The following is a 12,373-nucleotide window of genomic DNA, read 5'->3' as shown; positions in this document are numbered from 1 at the left end:
TCTACAGAGTGAGTTCCAGGACAGCCAGGGCTATGCAGAGAAACCCTGTCTTGAAAAAACAAAAAGAAAAAAAAAGCCATGGCCTAGGCCTATAATTTCATATTGAAGTTATTTCTCCCCCCCCCATCTATTTATCTGCCTGTCATTTATCTATGTGTCATTTCATATCTATCATAGTGCTGTGAATTTAATCTGGCATCATCCACATATTAAATACTAACCCTGACTTATGCCACTGAGCGACATCCCCAGACCTTATTACTTCCTTCTGTGAGGACTCTGACTGATATATTACTTAGATGTGTGTTTTAGTTTCTTCGACTTGGATTTTCCAGGAATGTTTATAAATTGATGTACAACTTCATTTCATTGTTGTCAAAGAATATACTCTGTTTGACTTGAATCCTTCAATAATTGTTTTGGCTTAAAATAGAAATTTATTCTCTCATAGTCCTGGATGACAAAAGTCCAAGGTTACTGACATTGGACTAATATCAAAGTGTTGGCAGGAATCACCATTTATATCAGCTTTTGGTGACTGTTGGGATCCTTTGGATTGTGTCTTCTGAAATCAATTAGAGATGAGCATGGTGTTTCATGCCTGTAATAGCAACACTTGGGAGGCTGAAGGAGGATTGTTGAGTTTGAAGCAAGCTTGTCTTATATAGTGAGCTCCAGATCAGCCTAATCTATATGAGACACTGTATTGATTTGAGCCAGATGTGGTGGATGTCATCTTTAATCTCAGCACTTGGGAGGCAGAGGCAGGCAGATCTCTAAGAGTTTGAGGACAGCATGTGAGTAGAGTGAGCATACTGAGTTCTAGGCCAGTCAATGCTACATAGTGAGACTCTGTCTCAAAACAAAGCAAACCAAAAGATTTTAAAAAATTGTTTACTGACCTCGAAAATGGTCTATTCTTGCTTTAGTAATTTTCTGGGTCTTTTAAAAATTATATTAGTTTTTTTAATGGTTTTAGGATTGCCCCTGGGGCATGTGCACATGCTGGGAATAGAACCCAGGGCCTTTTATGTATGTTGAACAAATGCTCTGCTATTGAGTCTTGATCTATCTTACTAAATGTTTTTTGTTCACTTGAAAATGTGTATTTTGAGCCAGGCAGTGGTGGCGCAGGCCTTTAATCCCAGCACTTGGGAGGCAGAGGCAGGCAGATTTCTGAGTTCCAGGCCAGCCTGGTGTACAGAGTGAGTTCCAGGACAGCCAGGGGTACACAGAGAAACCCTGTGTTGAAAAAAACAAAGAAAGAAAGAAAATGTGTATTTTGGTGTGGTTCGTTGCCAGTGTATATTAAATCTACCTCCATGAGTTTTTATTAAAATCTTCTACATTTCTACTGTTTTTCTTTATATTCATTCTATTATTTATACAGACTATATTTGCACAATTGTCAATTTCTCTTTGTAATTCTATCATCTATCTTTTGATGTATTTAAAATGTTAAACTTTATTGTCATGTAGGGTGTATATAAGGATGAGAGACCTAGAACAGAGAGAGAGAGAGAGAGACAGAGACAGAGACACAGAGACAGAGAGAGACAGAGAGAGACAGAGAGACAGAGACAGAGAGAGAGAGAGAGAGACAGAAGAGACAGAGAGACAGAGAGAGACAGAGGGAGACAGAGAACATGCCACACTGCATGTGTAGGTCAAAGGACAACTTTGTGGAATCAGTTCTCTTTGCGCTTTTACTCGAGTTCTAGGAGTCAAAATTGGGTCACCAGGCTTCTGTGGCATTTTTATCTGCTGAGCCATTTCACTGGCCCTGCTTAATGTATTTTATAGTTGTGGCTAGGTATATAAACATTTGGGATTGTTTATGTTCTCTTGATGAATCTGTCTTTGTAGGCTATTAATACAGTGAGTCCAGTCTTCTTTTGGTATATTCCTTTCTAGCCTTTCCTTCTTTTTGAAAAGCTGGGGTTTCACTCTACATCTCAGAGCAGCTTCCAGTCTGGTACCTGTGTTAGCCTTCTGAGTGCTGTCACACTGGACTGCCACTAGACTCACCCTCTAACCATCTATTTTCTTGGATAGGTTTGTTGGTTGGTTTGGGTTTTTTTTCCAAAACAGGATTTCTCTGTGTACCCCTGGCTGTCCTGGAACTTGCTTTGAACAAATGCTCTCAACCAGGAACCAGGCTGGCCTTAAACTCAGAGATCTGCCTCCCAGGTGCTGGGATTAAAGGCAACTGCCACCACCTTCTGGGTTATTTATTCTCTTGGTAACTTGTGTCTTTACTTTTTAAGATTTCTAATAGGCATCATAGAGTTGTGTTACTTAATTCACTAGCTCTGTTCAGGTATCTGGCCTCTCTGAGAACTCCCTCTCAGGCCACTCACTTTCTTGTAGGTTTTGCTGACACTCTCTTTTTTTTTTTTTTAAAGATTTATTTATTATATGTAAGTACACTGTAGCTGTCTTCAGACACCCATATGAGGGCATCAGATCTCATTGTAGATGGTTGTGAGCTACCATGTGGTTGCTGGGATTTGAACTCATGACCTCTTGAAGAGCAGTCAGCGCTCTTAACCACTGAGCCATCTCTCCAGCCCGTTGCTGACACTCTTTATGACTCCTCCCTTCTATCCTCTCACATCTGGATGAACACTCAAGAATTTATTTTTACTTTCCAAGGACATTGTTTCAGACAGTACGAATATACAAACTTATGCCAACCTGACAAGCAGTGCCAGACTTGTAGGATACTGGAGAAGTACTGAGTGCTACACTGGAAAAAATTTTGAAAGGCAGAAAAGAGAAAACCATATTTTTGTAGGGGGAGGTTTTATTGATAGAAAAAAAAAGTTACATATTTTCCATTTCAAGAAAGTGTTTCAGTTAAGAGCCAAACGAAGGGCTGATGTATGGATCAATGGTAGAGAGCACTTTCCTACCATGCACAAGATCCAGGCCCTAGCATTTCAAAACCAAAGTGAAAGTACAACTTCTGAGTATTGCAGTTCAGATAGGCCTGTTGGGGATGAGGAACACCTCTCTGACAGGCTGGGGAGCAATTGTTTTCTGCCCAATGTATTGGTTTCTTACTTATGATGCAAAAAATTGTCACAAATTCAGTGGGTATTTTTATTCTTCAGAAGTCTAAAATTATGGTGTAAGGGAAGACTGACTTCCTTCTGGAAACTTCTTTTTTTTTAAAGATTTGTTTATTTTATGTATATGAGTACACTGTAGGTGTCCTCAGACACACCAGAAGGGGGTGTCATATCACACTGCAGATGGTTGTCAGCCACCATGTGGTCACTGGGAATTGAACTCAGGACCTTTGGAAGGGCAGTCAGTGTTCTTAACCACTGAGCCATCTCTCTAGCCCCTTCTGGAAATTTCTAAGGAGAATGTGTTATCTGGCATCTTTGTACTTTCTGGAGACCATTGAATCATGGCTCTTCCATTGTCACATATCCTGCTAGGAACGTTCATTCTTTTACCTTCCTACTTTGTATAAAGTACCCTGTGGTAGTATTGGATGGATGTAGCTGGTTGTGGCCACGGATCAACTGGATTCACCTGAAAGGGGGGCTGGGAATGAAAGAAGGGATGGAAGGGCGAGAAAAGATGGAGCCAAGACAACATATTTTGATCAAGGCTTGAAGTTTAATGTTTAGCTTTCAATAAAAAGGGGAAGCCCCGCCTCCACCACTGAACCCCTTCTTGTTTCAGCAGGGTGGGTGAGGGGAACCCATCCTTAATCACAGCCAGAGGTGTCTCAAGGCAAGCTCAGCAGGCAGTCTATTCTTCTGAGTTCCTGTAGCAGGCTGTAAGTGCAGCCAAGGTGGGTAACACCACCTGGGTCCTATTGTTTGGTCTACTGTGGTAAACAAGGTCTTTCAGCCTGCTCAAGGCTGGGGGAAGGGCACATTTCCCCATTTTTAGTTTTAAAGATGGCAGTGTCAGCAGCTGGACGAGGCACAAGATTTCATCTCGTCTAGGGTAGCGAGTGGCCGGGTGACCGTGCCTGGCTTAGGTCGGTGTCTATATTGCTCCTATATTACCCATCATTGAGGAAAACATACATAGCATATTAATGTATGCCTCTACCTTAGGTGTATAGGAGCTCAAGAACACGCTTATCCGTCTTTGACTACCGGCCATCATTGGCACACTTTTTCCCATACAGACCAAAGCCACATTCAGACCAAAGGACCTGTGGGCATGCACTCGATGCAATTCTTCATAGCAATGGATAACTGCCATGATGAAAGCTGAGGACAATCAATCTGCTTAAAATACAAGGTTCAAAGGTTAAAAGCAACATGATTATCCAAGCAATGTAGAAAATGAGGTTGAAAGTGGAAATGTCCCAGTATCTAATTCAACTGCTGGTTAACAGGGATTAGATGCAAGGTCTGGCCACCAGGTATATAGTGGGTGTCTTTAAGTATTGATGGAGACTACATGCTAGGTTAAATCAGCTGGCTGATAAGGATTTTGAGCCATCTTCATCATTAGAATCATAATTATTAGGCTCAAGATCTGTGTCCACTTGATGGACAAGTCTTTCAGGCAGCCATCAGGTTCCATTTTCTTTTTCTGAGAAAATTCGGACTGAGCCATGATCCCAAATTAAAACAGGGTTGGGACCATTCCATGTATTAGTTAGGGGGTCTCTCCATTTGACCCTGAAAAATGAGCTAGAAGTGACTGGATGCCAGTGGCGATCCGCTGTAGACTGACCTTTAGCATCAGTTTGCAGAAAATTTAAAACAAAAGCAAAAGCAAGGTGTGCTTTTGGTGACCTTGGGGGGTATAATTCCCCCTTTTTAGTTTTTGTTTGTTTGTTTGTTTGTTTGTTTGTTTTTCGAGACAGGGTTTCTCTGTGTAGCCCTGGCTGTCCTGGAACTCACTCTGTAGACCAGGCTGGCCTCAAACTCAGAAATCTGCCTGCCTCTGTCTCCCAAGTGCTGGGATTAAAGGTGTGTGCCACCACTGCCTGGCCCCTTTTTAGTTTTAATGAGCCAATTTTTTAGAGTGCGATGGACTTGCCTAACAATACAAAATAATCTCCCTAGTTCAAGGATCTTAACTTTAATTACATTTGGAAGGCCCCTTTAACTAGTACAAGTAACACAGTAGGTTCTAGAAATTAGGGTGTGAGTGTATTTGGAAAGTCATGGCTTAGTCTTCTATAGCCAGTTAGGGGATTGACTAATTAGGCAGAAAATAAGAGCTCCAGTTTTAGATCTACTGTGGCGTTTACCCTGCTCAGATTTGTGTGAACTATTCTTTTCTTTGGATATAAACTTGTTGGCTTTTGTGCAAGTTGTCTAAATTTTTAAAGATTTATGTGTATGAGTGTTTTATCTGCATGCATGTATCTGAACCATGTGCATGCATGGTATCTACAAAAGCCAGAAGAATGTGTTGGAGCCCTTGGAACTGGAGTTGTGAATGGTTGTGAGACACCATGTGTGTACTGGAAACTGAACCTAGGTTCTCTGCAAGATCAAGTGCTCTTTCTTAATCACTGAACCATCTCTCTATCCTAAGATGATTAATTTTGATTTATAAGTTTTATCAAAGATGGCAAGGATCAAGTGGCATCAAATCAATGCCTAGCCGTCAATAAAGGTTGTTTCCTTCAGGGAGAAAATGTGTAAGGAGGTAACTTAGACACAGAAATCAATGATTGTATTGGCTTCCATCTAGATGCTATAGACTTAGCTGTAGGACCTTGAACAAATTTAACCATTTGGTCTGCTTTTACATGTGGCAAAAGGAGCCATAATCTTATCTTCCTGAAGTTGTGGATAAGCCTAATATATCAATGTTTTATTATTTCAAAGCTTAACTGGTCCCAAGTGTATTTCCTGGTTTGTCCTTGGTTGTTCTGTAAGGGACTTAAGTAACTGTCTTGAAAGTAACCTTTCTTTTCAGTCCATTTGTGGGGTCTTGAGGGCAACATTGGGACAATTCTCTGAGATGGAGGCAAGTCTCTTCCTCCTTGCTCCATCATTACTATTCAGTTAGCAAGTATAACTGAAAAGGCTGAGTGACCACTGCATTGATGTAGCCAACAGCAGCCTTGCAAATGCTCTCATTGGTTTTACAACTTTAGACCCTTGCAGAGACAGGGAAAATGGGGAAGAATTGAACTAGGGTTTTTGTTTTCCAAAGTAGAAGGGGGAAAAAATGGTGAACATAAGGAAAAAAAATGCAAGGATCATAGCGCACTGGCCAAGATTGTCAAAGCAGTAAGCATCATCTAATACCCACATCCTCATGAAGCACACTAATCTAGATAGGGGCTGTCCAGCCATGTTTATTTGTTTATAAGGCTGAAGGCATTACTTCTAAATTTTAAGTTTTTAAGAGTTTAAGGTGAGAAATGACTAAAGCATCTCATGATTTCTACATGTGCTTCAGGAACGTAGCTCCATTATAGCTCAATACTTCCCAAAAACAACACAGCAAATGGCAGTTCTGCAGATGTTCTCTCAGCTCTAACTTCTGGCTGTAATGAGCACAGCTTGAGCTGTTCAAGGTTCATCTTTCCAGACTGTTTCTTTTTTTTTTTTAATTTTATTTTTTGTTGTTTGTTTTTTTGGGTTTTTTGTTTGTTTGTTTGTTTTTTGTTTGTTTTTGTTTGTTTGTTTGTTTGTTTGTTGTGGCACCACTGCCCATCCAGACTCTTTCTAAGCTACTTGCCACTTACTTATCCTAACTGAAATGGAAAAGAATTGAAGTAGTAGTGAAGGGAGAGGAAGGATGTTTGGAGCCTGGTGGTCAGGCCTTGCAAAATGCTCACACTCCAATCAACCTCAACTTGATGATAAATGTATTCAGAAGCATATGGCAGAGGAACTCACTAGTGACTAGACACAGGGGGTTGTGTAATTCCCTGTCCATTTCATTGCAAAGGCAAAGTGTTTAGATCATTTAATCTCTTCCATTCTGTGAGGTAAACTCAACTGAACTCCCAGAAGCTTTCTTTAACAGTGCTAAACCAAGTGTTACATAGTTGGCTGCAGAGATAGATAGCCCCAAGGGTGGAATTTACTAACTGTTCTTTTAAAACCATTATCACACAATTGATTTCTATAAAACAGTCACACTGAGAAAAATCAAATGTTATACAATACATTGTCTTTGAAATTAAAACACATCAAAATTAATGGGTGCTGAATATAATTTTGCTGTTGGGTACTTTTCTTCAGTTCTAAAGTCAGTAAGGGGCTTTATAACTCAGTGGGAAAGTGCTTATTTAGCATGCTCAAAGTCCTGGTTTCTATTGTCAGCATGGCAAAATGGAAAAAAAAAGCAAGCATATTGAAAATTTTGATCTTTCAGGGAAAAAACCTGGGACTGTGCATCAGCTGGCTTGCTCTCTACATTTAAACATTTCTTTAACACAGACAAATGTTCACCTCCTCCTGGAAATGTATACATGCTTATAAACCCAATAGCTTTTGTTGGCTGTAACAGAGTATATATTTGTAGTTTAAATTCTTCAGAATGAATTACCAGAATGAATTACATTAACAAGCAAGTGAGGTGGGCAGAGGAAGAAATGATCATTTTATCTATCTTTCACTACTGATTTACTTAATGACCTTTGACAACTTGAAAATGTTTACCACATACAAAGTCCTGCCATGAGACCATATAAACCTGATTATAAGACAGATTCCCAGAGCTCTGTGTAGAATGAGTATTATAAACAATAGTCTGGTGTATCCTGTCACTTTAGATAGGCTACATGTCCCTGGCTATTTTAAATGATGATTTTAAAGTCTTTTCTTACTGGCCTGATGAAATTATGGTTTCTGGGCAAAGTACAAAGGGTTTCCTTTGATTTCTGGTATTGACCCGAATTGTGAATGTGTGCTTTTCATTTTCTTGAGACAGGGTCTTATTATGTAGCCCATGCTGTTCTAGAAATTGTTTTTCTGTCTCAGCCTCCTGTCTCAGCCTCCTACTGGGTTGCTAGACATGTGTCATCATACTCAGATGATTTGTGCCTCTAAACATTCAATTCTTCCTCCCCAAACCCCACTTCAGTTTTTGTCCTTCATTTGTATGATTCTTTAACACACAGTAAATTCATCAATATAAAAAAAAATCAGTATGCCAGAGTAGAAAATTATCACACTGACAGAGGTTAACAGTTTTCATAATTTAATGAAAAAGTATTGATAAAAAGGTGACATTTGAAAAAAGATTGAGTTCACCTTCAAAACTTGTATAAGACAAGACAAAAAACATTAACAAAGGTTAAGAGGTAATACTTCAAAGAACAAAATGTAGCAGATACTTGGGGATTTGGAATGTATACAACGGAAGGCTGGCTCATTTATTTACCCAGAAAGTTCTCTAAGAAGAAATTACCATTTTATCTCCCTGACGTGAATATTTCAGGCAATACTCTCCCAATGGCATTACATACGGAATTTGGCTAAAGAACTGTTTCCATGTTTGCTTCCCCCCCTCACTCAGAATTCAAAAGCATGAAAGGATACAGGCAACCTGTTGGCCTTTAAGGAATTTACAACTCAGCTTCATTATACTCTCATTACCACAAAAGAGTCAAATTTATATGTACCCTATGAGCATTCAAATAAGCACAGAAGCTGAGGGTATGAAGAAAGGAAATTTTCTTCCTTATTTTTTCAGCTAAAACAAATTACAGGACACCTACTATTCATGTTATGGTATGTTCACACATGTTCATAGGCACAAAAGGAATATTTTGAAGATGCAGCCAAAATACACAAGTTTTTCAAAACAGTAGGAAAAAAAAAACCAAAGAAGCGTTTAATGAGGCTCTAAGAATGAAAGTGAAGGAGAGGCAAACTGCAGAGTTTTCTAGCTCCATAGCATTGGCTAGAGGGCTACTGCCCTCTCACTGGCACCTACTGCAGCTGGCTTCTTTCACCAGCATGAAACTTCAGAAATTGAAAATGACCTCTTGTTTGAAAATTCTCTCTATATGTTCCCGAACTAGAAGAAAGAGAATATTATTTTAAGGCTAAGAAGAAAAGGGAGCTGAGAATTACAGTCTGCCTCACATTTTTACAAACTGTTACTTTCTCCTTTTTCTTAAATGGGAAGCAGACTTGTTTTATCCTCTGCATCAAAATTCTCTTCGTCTAGAAATGAATCAAGGCTGATTATTTGGTAATGTGGTATAAGCAAGTTCTGAAAAATGGCTCCAACTTTTATGCTTGGGAAACTGCCTTGGATTTAACATTCATACAAAGCTAAATTATATCCATGTGTTAAACACATGCTTTCAAATTTCTGACAATAAAAATCTGTTTCAAAATTAAAGCAGGTAAGAATACTTAAGCCTCTGTGCATTACACTATATCTTAATTATTCCTCAATAAAATTTTTATAAACATTAAAGCAGGTATACAAAAACTGTCAGCCAAACTTTAGTCAAACTTATTTGAAAACAACACAAAAACCCCTGACCTGGTACAAATATACCAGAAAAGGTCACACTTTGGGAAATGTTCTGGACATCTTCACAAATGCCTTGAGAAGCAGAGCATTTTCCTTGGAAGTAGTACTTCTGTACTTTTGTAAACACTATCCACAAGTTAGCTTGTTACTGGATAAGAGAGTTATGAGTGTGTCCCCAAGAAGCAGGTCTAGGAACAGGCACTGGACACTTAGAAGAAATGACTTTGTAAGATATGATACTGTGAAAGAAACTCAACCTTGCATGAAGCAAGGAAGACAACAGTAAGTGTCAGTATCTGAGAATGTTGCTCTCCTGGTCTCTTTCTTGAAGAGGTTTTATAGATACCAGTGGAATTAGAAACTTTCTACAGATTTGAGCTTCAAGGAGTCACATGTTATAGTTTCAAAAGATAAGTAGTTTTAGTGTCTGTCATATCCTCTTGCAAATCCATTGACAATGAAAGGATTCTTAATACATAGATTAATCAGTGTGTTAATGTAATGGGAAAGCTGCCCTGAAGTACTCAAATACTCTGGGCCTAACTGTTCTCAGCAGCCTCCGAAAAAGCAACCCCAGACAATCTGCAACTCTTGTAATGTGCTTATAAAAACTAGACCTGAAACGCTTTCAATAACTTCAAACCATCATTTTCCCTGCAATTCCCCCTAATATACACTAGAATCCTTTTGGTGTTTAGATTTCCCCCAGTATACGGGGCAAAGGCAAAGGCTGGGTTACCCTTAGGAGTTTCTGATCACCTTTGCATTGAGCTATGGGAATGAGGTTGTGTCTTGGTTTTCCCATGGCACTCTCGAGCAGAATCATGGGAAGGATTTTCTCTGTCAGAACTCTCTCTCTTTACCCTTGCTGTTTCTTTATTCCCCTCCCCTTCTGCCTCTGAATCACTGGGCTCCAAGTCAGGGCAATAACCATCGGTTTCCTGATACGAAGCTCTCCCTGTGGACCGCCTGAGAAGCTGTCTACCCCACAATTGCTCCTTAGAGCTCACATTCTTAGCTGGCTTAACACAGTACTGGAGGTCCTCAGTAGGCTTCACCCATGTATTGGTGGCCTCCTTAAAGGACCTGGTGAAATGTTCCATGCCAGATTTTCTAATGTTGCCTGGGCTGGGCAAGTGGGAGCTGAGCATGGACTCCTGGTCACAGCATATCTCACCTGAACTAACTTTCTGGGTGATGTTCCCAGACCAGTTGCCCTCCAGGCCATTGGAACTAGCAAGCCTGGAGTTAGGCTGACTCTTCCCATTACCAACAGAATCCTGTCCATGGAGGGCAGCCTGAAGGGCCAGAGGCTTCCCTAATGATTGCCCATGATAGAATTCTGTAGATGGAGCTCTCCGAGTAGGACTGGAGCTCCTGGTTTCACTTCGAGCATGGCTTCGGCTAGGCAGCAAACAGTTACTTTTGCTTTCTAGTGGATATCTTGGATATATTTTCACATTCATATCCAGTGGCTCCTCGGTCATCTGGGGGCTCCTTTTACTGTGACAAGGGGAGCTGCTGCCAGGAGACGAGGGTTGTTGTTCAGTTTCTGTGGAGCTGTCTCTGCCATCTTCTGAGGTTGATTTAGGCATTTTTAACTTTAAGGTAATTCGTGGTGGTGGGTAAAACAGTGAGTTCTCTAGTGCATTTGTCAAAGAAAGTTCTGAGATAAAAAAAAAGAAAGATTTGTTTAACAACCAATTTAATTGTTAGCACAAAGTGAGTTCACAAACCTATTGTTCCAAATGTCTAATAAGCATCTGTCTTTGATGAGCAAGTATACCACGGTGAGTAGCTAAAGTGAGCTGTAATAGAGGATGAACCTAGAGACTCACAGAAAACACTATCCATGGCTCCTATCCTTTTCACCTTTGCTTTCCTAACCTACAAAACAAGATCAACAACCAGTGTGCTCTGTCATACATCCTTGCTTCCATGTCTTTCAGTTTTTTTGTGTATGTATTGGTGCAATTGTACACATGTACATGCATGTGGATGCCAGAGGTTGATGCTGGTTGTTTTTTTTTTTTCTGAGACAGGGTTTCTCTGTGTAGCCCTGGCTGTCCTGGAACTCACTCTGTAGACCAGGCTGGCCTCGAACTCAGAAATCCACCTGTCTCTGCCTCCCAAGTGCTGGGATTAAAGGCGTGTGCCACCACCGCCCGGCATGATGTTTTCTTCAATCATTCCACTACCTTATTCTTTTCATTAAACTATTGTATTTATTTACATTCCAAATGTTGCCCCCTTCCCGGTCCCCCATCCCAGAGTTCTTCAACCCATCCCTCTCTATCATATTTTTTGAGACAGAGTTTTTTCTGAACCCTGAGCTCATTAATTGCTGAGACTAGCATACTTGTGGGATCCCCGTTTCTCCACCTAACCAGTGCTGGAATCACGTCACAAAGGTGTGCATCACACAGGCTTTTTATTTGAACTCACCAACAGAGCTCTTCCCCTAGACTTTCCCTTGGATTTCATTTCTATAAAGAATGTCACTCACAGTGGTTTGAAATGAGTTCTTCGTGTGTTTATGATTGGGTATATACATAATGAGCAGGAGTGAAGATATGCCTCATAGATGTTTCTGATCTTATTCTCCTATCATCTCTGGGTATTCCCAAACAATTCAAAAAGAAAATTTTAGAAACACAGTATAGATTTTGTGGGGCAAAGGTAAGTATTTTAACTTGGCATTAGAAGCAGTGAATGGCTCTTGAATATTTTATGCCCTTCATCTCTAGTTTCATGATTACAAACAATTATGGGGTGTAGAATAATATTAAAAAGATTACTGGAGCAATGTATGGGCACAATAGTATGTGTGTAGCGGAAGATGACAATTTTATGGAGTCAATCGTTTCCTTCCAACATATGTGTGTGTGTGTGTGTGTGTGTGTGTGTGTGTGTGTGTGTGTGTGTGTGT

The 12,373-nt window shown here is 40.1% G+C and overlaps 1 protein-coding gene across 1 annotated transcript in view; it reads right to left on the bottom strand.

The window, feature by feature from the left end:
- Nucleotides 1-9,598: 9,598 nt before the first annotated feature.
- Nucleotides 9,599-12,373, bottom strand: part of Jade3 (jade family PHD finger 3) — a 113,345-nt gene continuing 110,570 nt past the window's right edge. Inside the window, exon 13 of the mRNA XM_028776099.1 lies at nt 9,599-11,110. Within this exon, the coding sequence (XP_028631932.1) occupies nt 10,200-11,110 (911 nt within the window). The 3' untranslated portion in view covers nt 9,599-10,199. The remainder of the gene's footprint in view (nt 11,111-12,373) is intronic.

This window comes from Grammomys surdaster, unplaced genomic scaffold (assembly GCF_004785775.1).
Source record: "Grammomys surdaster isolate TR1022 unplaced genomic scaffold, NIH_TR_1.0 265, whole genome shotgun sequence".
NCBI lineage: Eukaryota > Metazoa > Chordata > Mammalia > Rodentia > Muridae > Grammomys > Grammomys surdaster.
The sequence above is the reverse complement of the archived record's forward strand: the minus strand, read 5'-3'. Positions and strand labels throughout refer to the sequence as shown.